This window comes from Hemiscyllium ocellatum, chromosome 6 (genome assembly GCF_020745735.1).
Source record: "Hemiscyllium ocellatum isolate sHemOce1 chromosome 6, sHemOce1.pat.X.cur, whole genome shotgun sequence".
Taxonomy (NCBI): Eukaryota; Metazoa; Chordata; class Chondrichthyes; order Orectolobiformes; family Hemiscylliidae; genus Hemiscyllium; species Hemiscyllium ocellatum.
This window is the reverse complement of record NC_083406.1, coordinates 19,193,718-19,211,459: the sequence shown is the minus strand read 5'-3', so window position 1 is coordinate 19,211,459 and position 17,742 is coordinate 19,193,718. Positions and strand designations below refer to the sequence as shown.

Sequence of the window (17,742 nt, the reverse complement as noted above, 5' to 3'; positions counted from 1 at the left end):
AACTACAGGGAAAAGGACGCCAGCTTCCCTTCCAGAAATACAAATGCTTCTGGCTGTATCATTCACACCCACAAGCTGTTTAGCTACCTGTGTTATTGACAACTGGTCATCACTCTACAGGCCAATGAGTTCCTTTAATTTCTGGCAAAAGTAGTTGAATGAATAAATCAAAAAATTATGTCACAAGCTACGAAAAAAGGCATTTCATAATTATGATGTACCTTGTTTCAAATACAGTATGTAGTACGGCAGACAATTTAACTATTGAAATCTGTTTGGACAAAACTCATTTTATGAAGTGATTTTCATCCACAACTAAATTCCTCCCATGTTGAACAAATAGCAGTATGAACAAACAACAGTGTAAACAACACTTAAGTGCTATTAGCTTGCTTTTAAAAAGTGTAGTATTCACTTAACCCAATCCTTGGTTTTAAACTATCTTTTTCCCATTTCAGTCCACAATCAAAAATACAGAAGAATAAAAGGTATGATCTTCACAGGACAGATGCCAAAATTGTCAGCCCATTCAACGTATATAAAATGTACAATTATGGATCAATCTAGCTTGTTAAAAGTTGAGTTGACCCCAATATTACACTCACTAAGATTGGTGTTGGCAGCTGGGCAAGGGTGGGTAGCATGGTTTTAAGACAATAAAACATAGAAGTGGAAGTGGGCCGTTATGTGTGTCAAGTCTGCTCTGCCATTCAATTAGATCATAGTTGATTTGACAATCCTCAATTCTCCTTTCCTGCTTTTCTCTAAAATCCTGAATTCCCTTACTGGTTAAAAATATGTCTATCTCAGCCTTGAAAATGCTCAATAACCCAGCCTCAGCTGCCCTCTGTGGTCAAGAATTCCACAGATTTATTATCCTCTAAGTGAAGAAATATCTCTGTCTTGTGCAACCACTTATTCTGTAGTGATGCCCTCTGATACTAGACTGCCCCACAAGGGGAGGAAACCTTTACACATCACTCACTGAAGTCCCCCAAGAATCTTTATGTTTCAATAAGGTCACCTCTTATTCTTCCAAACTCCAAGGAGTACAGGCCAAACCTACTCAAGGTCTCCATATAACATAGTCCCTCTAAGCCCAAGACCAACCAACAGAACCTTCTCTCCAATGACTCCAAAGCTTAGGGTGTAGGCTTGCTCACTAAGCTGTAGGTTTAATATCCAGACGTTTCATTAGCTGGCTAGGTAACATCATCAGTGACAACCTCCAAGTGAAGTGAAGCAAAGCTGTTGTCTCCTGCTTTCTATTTATATGTTTGTCCTGGATGGGATTCTTGGGGTTTGCGGTGATGTCATTTCCTGTTTGTTTTCTGAAAATGAACAGGAAATAACATTACCACAAACCCCAGGAACCCCATCCAGGACAAACATATAAATAGTAAGCAGGAGACAACAGCTTCGCTTCACTTGGAGGTTGCCAGTGATAATGTTACCTAGCCAGGTAATGAAATGTCTGGATATCAAACCTACAGCTCAGTGAGCAAACCTACACCCTAAACCTCAACCTGAGCTACAAACCTTGCAAAAAAGACTCCAAAGCTGCTATAGCTCTCTTTAGATAAGGGAGAGGACAAAACTGGTCACTGTATTCCAGCAGTGGTCTGGCTGGTGCCTTCTATATTTTTTTCAAGGCCTCCCTATTTTGATACTCCATTTCCTTTGAACTAAAGGTCGGCAGTCTACTTTCTAAACTAAAATGAGAAAATGTTGGAGAAGTTCAATAGGTCTGGCAGCCTCTGTGGTGAGAGAAGCAAATTTGGAAGGACTCTTGTTTGGAATTACAGAAGTTAAGAACAGTCATAACAAGTGCTGGAAGGAAAGAGGGCTATCTGTGTAGGGTGCCCTTTGTGCACAGGCAGAACTCTCACCCTAGCTCCACATTCCTAATTGCATGGACCCCCAAATTCATCAAAGCCCCACACCCAATGTGTCTTATATACACTGGAACTCAACAGAGCCCTCAGCATGGGACTAATTATTGTCCCAGTAGTGTCCTCCACTGAAGGCTGGCCCTTCTGTGAAGTCTGGAGCTGCCATTCAATCAGATTGGCAGCAGTTGCAGAGGGTGGATCTGTTGTCACTGATGGGTGTAAGTCCCATCTTCCACTAATTTAGTTTGCCAATAGAATATTATGACTGAGATGCAGACTTGTTCCATGTCTAGATGCCAACTTTCATTCTGGGGCCTCTGTAAATTTCTGGCCCATATTTTAAAAAGGATGCAGGAGGATTGGAGAAGGTACACAGACAAGCATCACAGAACTGAGAAGTTCTAACTAATGTGAAACACTGAGCAAATTGGGGTACTTTTTGTCTGGACAAAAAAAAGTGGAGTATGCTGCATCTACCTTTTTCAGTGCTCTCCGTCTGGTACCAAAATCCCCAATCAATGTCTTTATCAAGGTTCGATGGTTGTGGTCCTGCAAAATTTTGTAATTCATTTGCTTTTGACCATCATCATTTGAATTACTTCACGTTGGGATAGATGTAAACAGCAGAAAGATTTAAAAATATAATTTATCCCATCAGGGACTTACTCTTCACATCTGGTTTGGTCAAGTCGGTAATCCATTTAAGAACTGGTAGAGGTTCTGGAACATAAGTGTGTGTGTGATAGAAAGATTTAGATTTCTGCAACACCTTTCATGAATTGTGTGTATCCAAAAGAGCTTTATAGTCATCTATTCACTTTCTTTGTAGTTTATTCACTGTTGTAGTACAGGAAACACGGCAACTAATCTGTGCGTAGCACGGTTCGCCAACAGTAAAGTTTGCAGCACATCACTTGGCATGCCCAGAGGGCTTTAATGAGATTGGAGTGAAGTGGCAAATGTAAGGACTCACATTGCAAACTTTCATGTGTTCACTTGGTACCACTCTTATTTCTGAATCAGAAGAGTTTGTGTTCAAGTCCCACCTTGGATATACACGCACATAATCAAGAAAAGCTGACAAATTTTCTTGGTCATCATTTTGTGACTCCAAGATACAATATTCAATGTTTAGGCCATTCAGATCACACTTGCAAGCATCCTTGAAGTGGAGTGTTGAATGCTGCATTGGTTATCTGGGATCTGGCTGCATCATCATGTGGAAGGGTCTTGGGTGTGCAAACATTTTCCATCCTGCAGAGATGCCTGATACAAAGAAGCTGCCGCTTTGGTTCATGGATGCCAGTGCACTTGACAGTTCTGCCTCTAAGACTGCTGCTTTAGTGTTTTTGTCTTGCTGGGAACAGTATGTAATGTGTCAACAAGATAGAAATGTTGAGCTTCAATTAAGACTAGATGATACAAAACCAAAGTCTCTGTACTTGAATGCATGTAGCATCAATAATAAGGTAAACAAATTGATAGCACACATTGAAAGCAGAATTTGCTGACACTGACAACTGTGGGCAACTACCTTGAAATAAATATGATCTGATAACAATTACAGACATGGGGTTACATGTTGACAAGGATTGGGTCTTACATATTGAAGTGTATATGACATTCAAGGAGAGGAAACTTAGAAGCTCGGTAAATGTGGAGGATTAGGATTATTAATCAAGAATGGCATTTGTGCACTAGTTAAAGATGACCATAGTTCAGGCAATCAGAATTTGGACTCATTTTGAGTGGAGATGAGGAACACTAGAGAATAGAAGTCACTAGTAGAGGTGCTCCGCTGACCCATGAGCAACAATGCAGTGTTGGGTTAAATATCCAAAAAAGAAATATTGACTGCTTATGATACAGGGATGATAATGATGATGGGTGAATTTAATCTCCTATAAACTAGAAAAATCAAATTGACAAAGAGCCAAAATGAAAAGTTCATAGAATACTTCCAAGATGGGATACCTCCTTTACTCTGATCATTGCTAAACTTGATCTTGGATTGCTTTGCGTAAACACTAGATTAAAAAAAAACTAATTCCATTACTGATTGCTTGATTTTTGAATAAAGAGGTTGTGTTAGGTGCTTATTTCAGTTATGTATAGTAAATATATTATAAAATAGTTTGTTTCCAATATAGATTGGCAATTGCAATTTAATTAGGAAATAATTAGACTAAAGGAGAGAAAGACACATTGCGATGAAAGTTCATAATATATATTTATTGTTTGGAAACTTGGGTCAAAAGTAGCAAAATGATGCAGAGCGTTAAGAATTTCTTTACTGTGTGTGTTGTGCAGGGCATAATTGGTGATTTCAATTTAAATTTGTTCTGTGCATGGTATCACGGTGTCTGGAGATTTGTTTTCTCTACCAGCATTTAAATGAAGTCTTTAAGACCCTTGAGATGAATAGTTTAGTGCATGAGAAAAAGGGGTAGAGAAGAGAAAAAGAGTAGTTGTTCCTTAGTGACTGGAATCCAGTAATACAGAAGGTCAGAACTCTCCAGAAGCAGTTCGGCAGAGTGTAACTTCATTCAGAGAGAAATGCTGTTAATAACAGTCTCCAAAGTCACAGCGCTAAGGAAGAAGTGCTGAGTAGCTTAGAAGAAAACTCCAGGAGAAGTCAATGGTGGAGACAAGAGTTTAATTAACCCATGTTAAATAACAAACGTTAACAATTTGTTGAAGAGACATAAACTAAAGAAAATAGCATTATGTGAAATCAAAAATTTGCCAAAAATAAACTGATGACAGTTATGCTAACTGAACAGAATGGAAATTGGAGTAGGAGTGACCCATCAATGAGGTTTGAATGCCTTTAATGTTATTGTTGAGGATTGAATCTTTATTTCTGCTTTATACAATAAGACGTTTCAGTTTTTGTATCACCTAGTTCCTTTTTATTTTGGCTATAGGCATCACTGGTCAGGCCAGCATTTATTGTCCATCCATGGTTTCCCTTGAGAAGATGGACAGCTGCCTTCTTGAACTGCTCAGTCCTTGTGCTGCAGGTAGATCCACCGTGTTGTTAGGGAGGGAATCCAGGATTTTAACCCAGTGACAGTGAAGGAAAGATGATGTAGTTTTAAATCAAAACAATGAGTGGCTTGGAGGGGAACTATGTATCTGCTACCCTTATATCTCTAATTGGTAGTGCATAGAAAGTGCTCTCTAAGGATCTTTGATGTATTTCTGCAGAGCGTCTTGTAGATGGCATAACTTTGTTGCTGCTTAGCCTTCATGATGGAGGGAGAGGATGCTTGTGGATGTGGTACCAAATAAATGGGCTGCTTTGTCCTCAATAGTTTCAAGCTTCTCAAGTTTTGTAGGAGCTCCGCTCATTCAGACAAGTGGGGATTATTCTATCACATTCCTTACGTGTGCCTTGTATGGTAGACAGGCTTTGTGGAGTTTGGAGGTGAGTTACTCACTGCAGTATTCCTTATGTCTGACCTGCTCTTGTAGCCATTGTATTTAAATGACTGGTCCAGTTCTGGCCAATGGTAACATCCAGCATGTTGAAGATGGGAATTCAGAGATGGGCACACCATTGAATGTTAAGGGATGGTGATTGATGATGGTCATTGCCTGACCTTTGTGTGGGATGAATGTTAGTTGCCACTGGTCAGCCTAAACCTGAATGTTTTCCTGCATATGAATATAAACTGCTTCACGATCTGAGGAGTGATGAATGGTGCTGAACATTGTGTGATCAATTGTAAATATCTCCACTTCTGACCTTATAGTGGAGGGAAGGTCATTGAATAAGTAGCTGATTATGATTGGGCTTAGTTTATAGAATAGATGATGGAATCCCTACAGTGTGGAAAGAGGCCCTTTGGCCCAACAGGTTCACATCGATCCTCCAAAGAGTAACCCACTCAGACCCATTCCCCTACCCTTTTACTCTATATTTCCCCTGACTAATGCATTTAAACTATACATCCCTGACTATGGCAATTTAGCATGGCCAAATCACCTGACCTGCACATTGTTGGACATGGGAGGAAATCAGAGCACCCGGAGGAAACTCACACAACACAGAGAGAATGTGCAGATTTCACACAGACAATCATCTATAGTTAGAATAGAACCCGGGTCCCTGGTGCTGTGAGGCAGCAGTGCTAACCACTGAGTCATCGTGCCACCCTATTATTAAACCTCTTATTAAAAGTGAATATTTTGAATGACTGACCACCACCCGTAAAGAAATTCTAAAAATAAAATTTGAAATCAATCAAGCCACATTTCACTCTAAGATCTGACTTGACTAGTGTTACCATCAGATGGGATCAAAGCATGTGAATGCAATGAAGCAGAATGCCTAGCAAAGTGTTTAACTTGTATCCAGATGGATGTTCAAGTGATGCTTTCATGAGTTAATAAGAGACCCAGTAAAAAAAAATATAAATAACTTGAAGACATTTATGGAACGTGAAGATGATTGAAAAGACTGTAGATGCAGATTAATGGTAACTTACAAAAACAAAATTGGATAAATATTTGAAGTTGAAAATAAATATAGCTGTATTGAAAAGACAGGAACTAAGACAAACTTAGAGTCAAGGATTTGTACAGCAAGGAAACAGATCTTTTGCTCCAATTCATCCATTCCAATGAGATATCCTAAATTAATCTAGTATCATTTTCCAGCACTTGGCCCATATTACTCTAAATCCTTCCTATTCACGTACCCGTCCAGATGCCTTTTAAATATTGATATTGTACCAGCCTCCACCACTTCCTCTGGCAGCTCATTCTATACATGCACCATCCTCTGCATGAAAAAGCTGCCCTTTATATCTCTTTTAAATCTTTCCCCCCTCACCATAAACCAATACCCTCTAATTTTGGACTGCCTTCCCCAGGAAAGCTTGATTTTTTTTAAAAAAAGATATATAATTTGGATTTAGCCTCAATCTATGCTGTAAGATACTGTATGGTCCATTGTGACTATCTACGCTAGCACATTGGATCCAATTTGATCCTACACCCTCAGCTATATTATACATAATGCTTTTCAAGTCCACATCCGGTTGCCTTTTGAAAATTTCTATTGAATCTGATTCCACCACCCATTCAGAAAATGCATCTAGATCTTAACATCTGTCTGTGTGGAGTTTGCACATTCTCCCTGTGTCTCCGTTGGGTTCCTCCGGTGCTTCAGTTTCTCCCACTTCCAAAGATGTGCAGGTTAAGTGAATTGGTCATGCTGTAGTGTTCAGGGATGTATATGTTAGGTGCATTAGTCAGGGATAATGTAAAGTAATTGGGTAGGGGAATGGGTTTAGGTGGGTTACTCTTCGAAGGGTTGGTGTGGATTTGTTTCCACACCGTAGGGATTCTTTGATTCTATGATAGGTCCTTTTTAGCATCGGGTTCTGGAAATAACCAGAAAGTGGTTTATACTAGACTTGGTATTGTGAAATGTCACTGGATTAATTAATGAACTCAGTGTAAAGGTACCCTGAGGTATCAGCGACCATGATATGATTGAATTTTACACTCTATTTGAAATGGAGAACAGAGGGTCTAAGATTGGCATTTTAAACTTAAATATGGACAACTATTTAGCTATGAAAGATGAACTGGCTGAAGTGAGCTGAGATAATAGGATAGGTGATAGATCAGTAGAGGCATAGTGACAGACATTTAAGGCTGTGTTTCAGAATAAGGATACCTCTATTATAGAAAAAGATCCCAAGAGAGCTGTCACCATCCTTGGTTAACTAAAGAGGTTCGGAAAAGCATCAAACTTACAGGAAAAACTTCTAATTGGATGAAGACGAATGGCAGGTCTGATGATTGGTCAAAATGTAAAGAATGGCAGAGAATGACTAAACCATGAATCAGAAAGAAATTAGAATCCGAGTGGAACCTGGTTTGAAATTTTAGAATGGATAAGAGTTTCTATAGATGTCTAAAAAGAGAAAAAAGAATAATATAAATGTTAGTCCTCTACACAGTGTGAATGGGGATTTTTGTAGATACTAAGGCAATGGTTCATGAAATAAATAAATATTTTGCTTTTTCGTTATAGAGAATACAAAAAGAAATTCCATCGTAGTTGAAAATCAGGAGATAGAGTGCAAGAGGAACTTAGTGAAATTACAATCGCTAGGCAAGTGGTACTAGGAAAGATGATAGAATTGTGGGCTGGCAAGTCTCAGGGTCTGGATGGACTTCATCCCATCCCCTACAAAATGTGTCTAATGAGATATTAGATGTGTTGGTATTAACTTTCCACAATTCACCAGAATCCGGAAAGGTTTCATAAGACTAGAAAGTAGCAAATATAATATAACTCCTCTATTCAAGAAGAGAAGGAAGCAGAAAGCAGGAAACTATAGGCTCGTGAGCTTCTTGATTCTTATGGTGCCTAAATTAGGATCAATCATTCAGGTTGTTAGAGCTGTGCGCTTAGTAAGCTGAAGGGAAAGATTTTGTCAAAGGGAAATTTGCTTTAACCAATTCATTGGAGTTCTCTGAAGATTAACATGCATGGGATAAAAGGCAAATCTATGGATAGACTACTTGGATGTCAAGGTACAATATCAAAGATTATTATGCAGACTACAAGCACATGGTGTAGGGTGAGCCATATTAGTATGGATAGAAGATTGGCTGGCTAATACATGACAAAGTATGCATAAATGGGTGTTTTTATGTTTGGCAGGATGTGATGAGTAGAGCAAAAACAGAAATTGCTGGAGAAACTCAGCAGATCTGACAGCATCTGTGTAGAGAGAAACAGACCTAGTGTTTCAAGTCCAGTGACCCTCCTTTCCTCTCTCTATGCCAATTTCTACATCAAGGGAGTGACTATCTATCACTGTTAACCTGATGTAGCAGAATGTGTTAAGCAGTTGGAGTGGTGTTATTTAGTGTGATCAGGAAATGTCCACCATGTCCCTTGACCATGATTTTCTGGACATAAGTCAAGGATAACAGCTTTCAGACATGGAAGAGACAGTCCATGTGTCTTTGTAGTTGAGTTTCTGAGTGGGTGACTGACACTGCATATTTGTTGAGGTGAATTCTTTGATCAGAATGAGATGTATTTTACATGGTTAGAAATCAGCAATGATGAATCATCCCTGAGGAAACATCCTTTCATTTGCAGTTCTGTCCTACTGCCATTTCTTTCGTAAGTAATTACTGGATCCCTAATCTGAGGATGTTATGAGGCAGATGACATTTTCCCCACCCACTCATTCCATTTTTGACTGTCCATTTAGCAGCAGATGTGTTTCTTGTAAGGCTTGGTCACTTTGAGTTGCATGACTAATCTCTTCACGTAACTGGGCTGTTGGAGAACCTTGTGTTTTATGAGTGATGAGTCATAAATGAAAGGATAATACATAGATTCTTTGACGTTTGAAGAATTCCTCTTAACCTATACTTTGGATGACCTCCTCTATTTCTCTGCGTATCTATTCACTTCACCTTATTTTTTACTGGGGATGTAGCCTGACCAATTAGACCCACCTCTCAAACCTCCTCTGGTCTGAGTGTTTATTTCCTTCAATATGTTCTCATATTCAAACAACATATTGTAAATTTGGTCCCTTTTAAAACTGAGTTTTTCTCGTATTCCAAATTGAATAGTTTCAGAGCAGCTTGAGATCTTATTAAACTATGTTACACTGATAATTGGCCTTCTACAAACATAAATGTACAGATTTATTGAACATAGAACATTACAGCGCAGTACAGGCCCTTTGACCCTCAATGTTGCGCCGACCTGTCATACCAATCTGAAGCCCATCTACCCTACACTATTCCATGTATGTCCATATGCTTGTCCATTAATGACTTAAAGTTGGAAAATCAGGCAAAGCATTCCATATAAGAATGGAAGAAGACGAACACAAAGTATTTCATGAGTTCATAAGATATAGGAGCAAAATCAGGCCATTCGACCCATTGAATCTGCTCCACTATTCGATCATGGCTGATATGTTCCTCACCCCAATTTTTCTGCCTTCTCTCAATAGACCTTCAACCCGTTGCCAATTAAAAATTTGTCTAACTCCTCCTTAAATTTACTCACTATTCCTGCATCCACTACACTTCGGGTTAGTGAATTTCACAGTTTCCTTACTACTCTCTGAGTAAAGAAACTAACTCTGACATCTGTCCTATACCTATCACCTGTCAATTTAAAGCTATGCCCCCTTGTGCTCGCCGTCGCCATACTTGGAAAAAGGCTCTCCCTGTCCACTCTATCTAACCCTCTGATTATCTTATATGTCTCTATTAAGTATTGAGTGTTATACTTGACTAGAAATGGCATGTTTGGGAAAATAAGTCTTGGTTTTTTAATTAATAAAACAAACTTTCAAATGGAGGTGGGAAAGGGCATAGTGATCATCCTTGCATCGTAAGTATCTGTCCTTGATCTCTGGCTGAAAGGGTGACCGATGAAACATATATTGTCACCCCCTCTAAAAATAAGAGATAATAACCGGGGTGAGTGGAAGGAATCGGGTGGAGAGTATCCAGGGACTGAGCCATTTTCTGTAGCAAAGACGAGGAGTTCCCCTTCATCAGACTGAGGGAAGAATGATGGCAGATGCTGCCAAAGACTGAATCACATCAGGGATCAACACTGTCCTACTCCAATACCACAACCCCTGCTCCTCCATTCTATAGAACAGCTTTGGGATTGATAAAGCATTCACGTCTGTCACAATTGTATACTTTATTTGTCAAATTAATTAATGTATCTGATCCAAATTGCTGTTGCTGATCAATCTCAATAAAGTCACAGAAAATTGCTACAAATTGTTGACTGTGTATCTTCAGTATCCGTGGCCATGAATCCTGCACCCCCCCCCACCCCCAAATCAATTAGCATCCTCATTCTACCTCCTTTCATTTCTCTCTTCCTCAATCCTCTCTTTTTTTTCTCATCTTTTGTTTTGCCTTTTCGTCTTCCCTTTCACTGTCTCACGTTCATGCACTCTAATCTTTCATCACTTAAAAATGCAGGCTGTTATTTAATTTCTTTAACATTTCACACAATAAATCTTTAGACTACTTTTATTTTTTGAGCAGTGGACTAAAAATGGCAAAAGATGCAACCCATCAGGTCCAGGGGACTTGTCAGCTTTTAGTCTCATGAAGTTCCCTAGTTTTTCTCTAGTTATAGTTTTCTATTTATTTCCTCTCCCCCTTTTTGCCCCTTGATTATTTAGTATTTTTGGATTGTCATCACTGTCTTCTACTGAAGACGAACACAAAGTATTTCATGAGTTCATAAGATATAGGAGCAAAATCAGGCCATTCGACCCATTGAATCTGCTCCACTATTCGATCATGGCTGATATGTTCCTCACCCCAATTTTTCTGCCTTCTCTCAATAGACCTTCAACCCGTTGCCAATTAAAAATTTGTCTAACTCCTCCTTAAATTTACTCACTATCCCTGCATCCACTACACTTCGGGTTAGTGAATTTCACAGTTTCACAACCCTTTGGGAGTAGTTTCTCCTCAACTCTGTTTTAACTTTGCTATCCCTTAGACTGTGGCCTCTCGTTGCAGAATGCCCCACAAGAGGAAGCATCTGCTGCATGTCTATTTTATCCACACCTTTTATCATCTTGAATACCTCAATCTGATCTCCCCTCATTCTTCTAAATTCCAGAGAGTATAGGCCTAATATATTTATTCAACTCCTCTGCAATTTCCTAATTCCTCATCATTATTTTACTACCTCGTTATCCAAGAGTTCTTCTTTTGGATAACTCCTGGGTTCTTCCTCTATTTATTTAAAGAAGCTCTCACTGTCAATCTTGATATTACTTGCAAGTTTGCCCTCAAAGTTTATTTTCTCCTTTAGAATTTTTTGACCTTTTTTTGTTGATTCTTAAAACTTTCCCAGTCTTCTGCCTACCAACTAGACCTTGGCCACATTGTATAGAACATGGTACAGTACAGCACAGGAACAGGCCCTTTGGCTCACCTTGTCCATGTTGACGGAGAAGCCATTCTAAACTGTGCCATCTGTCTGCACATGATTCTTATTACTCCATTCCCTGCCTGTTCGCGTATCTGTCTAAATGTCTCTTAAGTGTTGCTAATACATCTGCTTCTACCACCGTACCTGAAGAAGAGTTACACCCGAAATGTCAACTTCTCCAGCTCCTGATGCTGCCTGGCTTGTTGTGTTCTTCCAGCGTCCTGCCTGTCTATTTTGGATTCCAGCATCTGCAGTTTTTTTGTCTCTTCTACTATTCCTAGCAGCATGTTCTAGGCACCTACTACCCTAGTGTGGCAACCACAACAGAAACTTCTAACCTGCCAAGAGAAAGTATCTCAGTCTCTCTGCTTGTCGCTACTGTATGGTGAACTAACAAAATTTTCCAAGTGCAGTTCTGACTCTCACCAATTCCCTGTAAAGTACATTCTCTCTAAATTGCCTGTTGAAAGGAAAAAGGCAGGGGGGGGGAAACCATCTTCAGACACACTGAGAGGAGCAAATACTCGACCCATGAATGAAAGATAGCATTGGTGTACAAACACCATTCTCGCATTAGGAAATTACTGAAATGAAGCATAAGGGGACAAAAACAGAAGCAGCTTGCCAACTCCTGTAGCCCAGAATGGTGTTATCAAACTATTTGTCCCTGGTTTTTCCCTTCCTGCCTTTTCTACCCTTAATAGCTTGTTTTATTTCTTTGTGGATCTCTTTATATTTGTAATCAAATTTTAAAAAGGGGTAGAATTTAAGTTACAGAGTTATATGTTCACAGTTCATATTTTTTTCTTGCCATCGGCTGGAAAATAATTGTTGTTAACAAAAAGTTGTTTCTTTTTGATGAAAAGCTTTTTCACCTGAGTTAGACAGTTAAATAGAATTGATGAATTTAGTCTTTTAATCAAAGTTTTACATTTATTCTGGTTCCAGTGATAGTGGGGCTTGCTTTCCAGAAATATATCTCAGTTAGTTCTGACAATATATTAAAAAAAAAGCCCAGAACATTATTGGCATTGTTGCTGTTGAGAAAAGTGGTGCAAGGTCATGACTGAATTCTATATCAAGCCCTAGCTGGCCAACTAACCACAGTGATTTCTGAGATATTGTCCTTACAAACTGTATTTCTATGTTTGCATCTCAACTGAAATAACCTCCTTTCTTTTACATTAATTAATTCAAGGAAATCAGCAAACCAGGCTGAAATCATCAATTTTTCAATGATAAAATGAACTTGCTATTCTCCAGAAGCTTTCCTGACTTAAGGATTCTCAGGACTGCTTTTTAGCCAGTGAAGTTTTTGATGCACTGACGTTGCTGTACTAGTGGTTGTCCAACAACCATTTTGCACAAAGCAAAATCCCTCCATGTGTTGATGACTAGGTAAGCTGTGTTGAATGACGTTGATTGAGGGATTAATGTTGGCCAAGACTCTGGGGAGAGTTCCCCTGTTCTTCTATGAAATGGTGACCACAGATTCTTTTGTACTCACTTAGAGGGTTTCAATTTAATCTGCAAGTCAGCAAACTTCAGCAAGGCAGCACTCACTCAGTTCTGCATTTTGTCCTCAACTTTCTGGCATAGATTTGAACTCATGACTTAACAATCTCGTGAGTCATGGCTGGTACTTTTTGACATGAGGAGAGTGGCATTAGGTTGCCCTGAAGTATAAATCAACTAGCAGATTGAGTGTTTCAATATTGTCTTTTTTTTATCACAGCACTTCAGAAATATAAACAAAAAAATTTAAAGTAGTTTGAGTTGAAACACTTCTTTCACTTGTAAAACCTGTGTTCAAATACAGTTGATGGAATCTGAGACTCCTCTCTCTTAATTCAAAAAATCTTAAGCCTAATGAGTCAGACAGTGTTGCCCAATTATTGTTGTGATCTGAAATGCTTTGTGTGAAAGGCAATATTTAGTAATAGCTGTCAAGAGAGACGGATAAATACTAGATGGTGAAAAGGTTTGTGAGGTGTGGTGAAAGACAGAGGAAAATGGACTAATTGGATATGGAGATGGAGTAAAGGTCCTCCATTGCAGTATGGTTCGATGAAATTGAAATTGCACATTTTCTTTGCACATGCAAGAAGATAAACATGATATTCTGATGAAACACAAAAATGGCTGCGACAATTGTCGTCTTTTTTCATTTGGGCCGACACTGCAACTTTGTGCAAGGAACATGCTTCAGTACATAAACTTACATTACAAAACACGGTCTTTTTTAAAATCTGAATAATATGGTAAATTCAGATAGTTAAAATATATAGAGAAAACTCTGAAGGTGTAAGCATTATGATTAGACACTAAATGCTTAGACACAGAAGAAACATAGATGATAAGACATAGCATTTGCTAACATTGACAGGGTAAGATCACAAAACCTTGACATAGAATATTGTAGCACTGAAACAGGCTATTTAGTTCAACAATTCCATGCTGGTTTTTATGCTTCACATTAGACTCCTCTACCCTTCTACATCTCACCCTGTCAACTTTCCCTTTGATACCTTTCCTCATTTGCTTACCAATCTTCCTCTTAAATGTATCTATACTATTTACCTCTTTCTGGTTAAAGAATTTTCTCCTAAAAATCAAGTTTATTCTCTTAACTGTTGCTATAGGAAATGCTGAAGGGTTGAATGACTTAACCCAGTTATTAGATCTATGTTTTATATTAGGCTTGGTGAATATGGTTAGCCTTTTGATTTGCACTTTCTTTCTCAATAAACCTAGCAATAATTTAAGTTGGCATAAGTTTATTGAAGAAACCAAGGTCTGACATAGAATGTACAGCATAGAAACACAGCATTCAGCTCAACATGTCACTGTTTGATGCTCCATCCAGTTGGCTGCATGGCTGATTTGCAGTGCAGAGTAATGCCAACATCGTGAATTCAATTCCCATACCAGCTGATGTTGCAAAGGAGTCCTACCTCCTTAACCCAGGTCCTTGCCTGAGTCCTGGTTGCTGTCAGGTTAAACTCAGCCATTGTTTAATAGAAAGCAGCATATGGCCCTCTGAGACCATAATGCCTTTCAATCACAAATATCCTTTAGAGAAGGAAGTCTGTTGTCATTGTGGCAAACCTTTTAATTAATTGTTGAAATTAACCTCTCCTGAAGAGATAGCTCACGGTCATCTTCCCAAGGTTAATCAAGGATGGGCAGTGATGACAACATTATACGAATGAAAAGTAAAATTAATGTGGTTCTTTTTCTTCCTTCTTCATAGTCTGGGTCCCATCTTTGCTCTGTTTGTGCCATTCTACTTCTCCATTCCAAGTGTTCAAGTGGTGCAAATCCTGGGCAGGTTTTCCATAACAAACAAAACCTTGGTCTACATTATGGGTTTACAGGTATGTATACAATTGTAAATCATATCTAATGAATAATAAGTGACATGTTGGTCAGGAAAAATGTAATTAAAAATTTCACAATACCTGGTTATAGTCCAACTAGTTTATTTGGAAGCACTAGCTTTCAGAGTGCTGCTCCCTCATCAAGTGGTTGTGGACAATAAGATCGTGCTCACAGAGTTTATAGCCAAAGGAGTCCAGTGCCATGGAGATGTGATATCAAAAACAATTTTAGATTAAAACTGTCATCTTTTATAATGGGATATGTTGTTTTCTGTTCTTTGATATGTAAATCCCAGAGCTTCTTTTAAAAGGGACAGGATGTACATGTATTGGGAAAGGCAAGGATTGATTAGGGATAGTCAACGTGGCTTTGTACGTGGGAAATCCTGTCTCACAAACTTGACTGAGTTTTTTGAAGAAGTAACAAAGAAGATTGATGAGGGCAGAGCAGTAGATGTGACCTATATGGACTTCAGTAAGGCGTTCAACAAGGTTCCCCATGGGAGACTGATTAGCAAGGTTAGGTCTCATGGAATATAGGGAGAACGAGCCAGTTGGATACAGAACTGACTAAATGGTAGAAGACAGAGGGTGGTGATGGAGGGTTGTTTTTCAGACTGGAGGCCTGTGACTAGTGGACTGTCACAAGAATCGGTACTGGATCCTCTACTTTTTGTCATTTACATAAATGATTTGGATGTGAGCATAAGAGGTACAGTTAGTAAATTTGCAGATGACACCAAAATTGGAGGTGCAGTGGACAGGAAGAGGGTTACCTCAGATTGCAACAGGATCTCGACCAGATGGGCCAGTGGGCTGAGAAGTGGCAGATGGAGTTTAATTCAGATAAATGCGAGGTGCTATTTTGGGAAAGCAAATCTTAGCAGGATTTATACACTTAATGGTAAGGTCCTAGGGAGTGTTGCTGAACAAAGAGACCTTGGAGTGCAGGTTCATAGTTCCTTGAAAGTGGAGTTGCAGGTAGATAGGATAGTGAAGAAGGCGTTTGATATGCTTTCCTTTATTGGTCAGAGTATTGAGTACAGGAATTGGGAGGTCATGTTGCGGCTGTACAGGACATTGGTTCGGCCACTGTTGGAATATTGTGTGGAATTCTGTTCTCCTTCCTATTAGAAAGATGTTGTGAAACTTGAAAGGGTTCAGAAAAGATTTACAAGGATGCTGCCAGGGTTAGAGGATTTCAGCTGTAGGGAGAGGCTGAATAGGCTGGGGCTCTTTTTCCTGGAGTGTCGGAGGCTGAGGGGTGGCCTGAAAGAGGTTTACAAAATTATGAGGGGCATGGATAGGATAAATTGACAAAGTCTTTTCCCTCTGGTCAGGGAATCCAGAACTAGAGGGCATAGGTTTAGGGTGAGAGGGGAAGATATTAAAGAGACCTAAGGGGTAACTTTTTCACACAGAGGTTGGTACGTGTATGGAATGAGCTGCCAGAGGATGTGGTGGAGGCTGGTACAATTGCAACATTTAAGAGGCATATGGATGGCTATATGAATAGGAAGGGTTTGGAGGGAAATGGGCCGGTGCTGGCAGGTGGGACTAGATTGGGTTGGGATATCTGGTCGGTATGGACAGGTTGAACCGAAGGTTCTGTTTCCATGCTGTACATCTCTATGACTGTGACTCTAAATTACATTCTCAAGAGAGCTCAGATTTATAACCAATAAGTGCGAAGTCTGTCTGTGTCCAACTGGTATGTCAGTCAAACCCTCTGTATAGTTTTGCTGAGATTTACATGGATTCATGCAGTTTTTGAGCAAAATAAAATGTAATTCTGCAAATACAAATTCACCCCATAAGCAAATATGTGTGTGCATATAGGAGCGACAGAATAAGTATGCATGTGAGTGTGACAGTGTGTGTGTGTGTGATGGGGTGTGTGAGAGGGTGTGTGTCTGTGTGAGTGCGTGGCCTGCAGGGGGGTTGTATGTGTGCATATGAGAGAGAGGGTCTGCGTGGGTGTGAGGGTATGTAGGAGTGTGTGTGTGCCTGTTTATTTCTTGCAGTGGGACCACCTGTAGTATGACGTGAATCCAAGGTCCTGATTGAGGCCAAGGATACCGAAGTTTGCTGTCACCTTCTGCTCAGCCACTCTGTGTTATTGCTTGTCCCGATGTCCACTTTGGAGGATGGTCATCCGAAGGTCCAAGGCCGAAACCTGAGCTATCTTCAGAATGTAATTTAAAAGAAGTTCTGAGATTTACATATCATAGAACAGAAACCAGCATATCCCATTACAAAAGATGACAGTTTTAATCTAAGATTGTTTATTGTATCACAATCCCTTGACACTGGACTCTTTTCGCTATGCATTCTGTGAGCATGATCTTACTCTCCACAACCACCTGATGAAGGAGTGGCACTCTGAAAGCTAGTGCTTCCAAATAAACCTGTTGGACTATAACTTTGTCCATTCCAGTCCAACACAGGCACATCCAAGTTAGGAAAAATGTAGTTTGGTTTAAAATTGAGACTA

The 17,742-nt window shown here is 39.4% G+C and overlaps 1 protein-coding gene across 1 annotated transcript in view; it reads left to right on the top strand.

Annotated features, from left to right (window-relative positions):
- ubac2 (UBA domain containing 2) overlaps positions 1-17,742 on the top strand; it is a 266,984-nt gene that overhangs the window by 141,094 nt on the left and 108,148 nt on the right. The window contains exon 5 of the mRNA XM_060825853.1: positions 15,122-15,245. Coding sequence (XP_060681836.1) covers positions 15,122-15,245 — 124 coding nt within the window. The remainder of the gene's footprint in view (positions 1-15,121; positions 15,246-17,742) is intronic.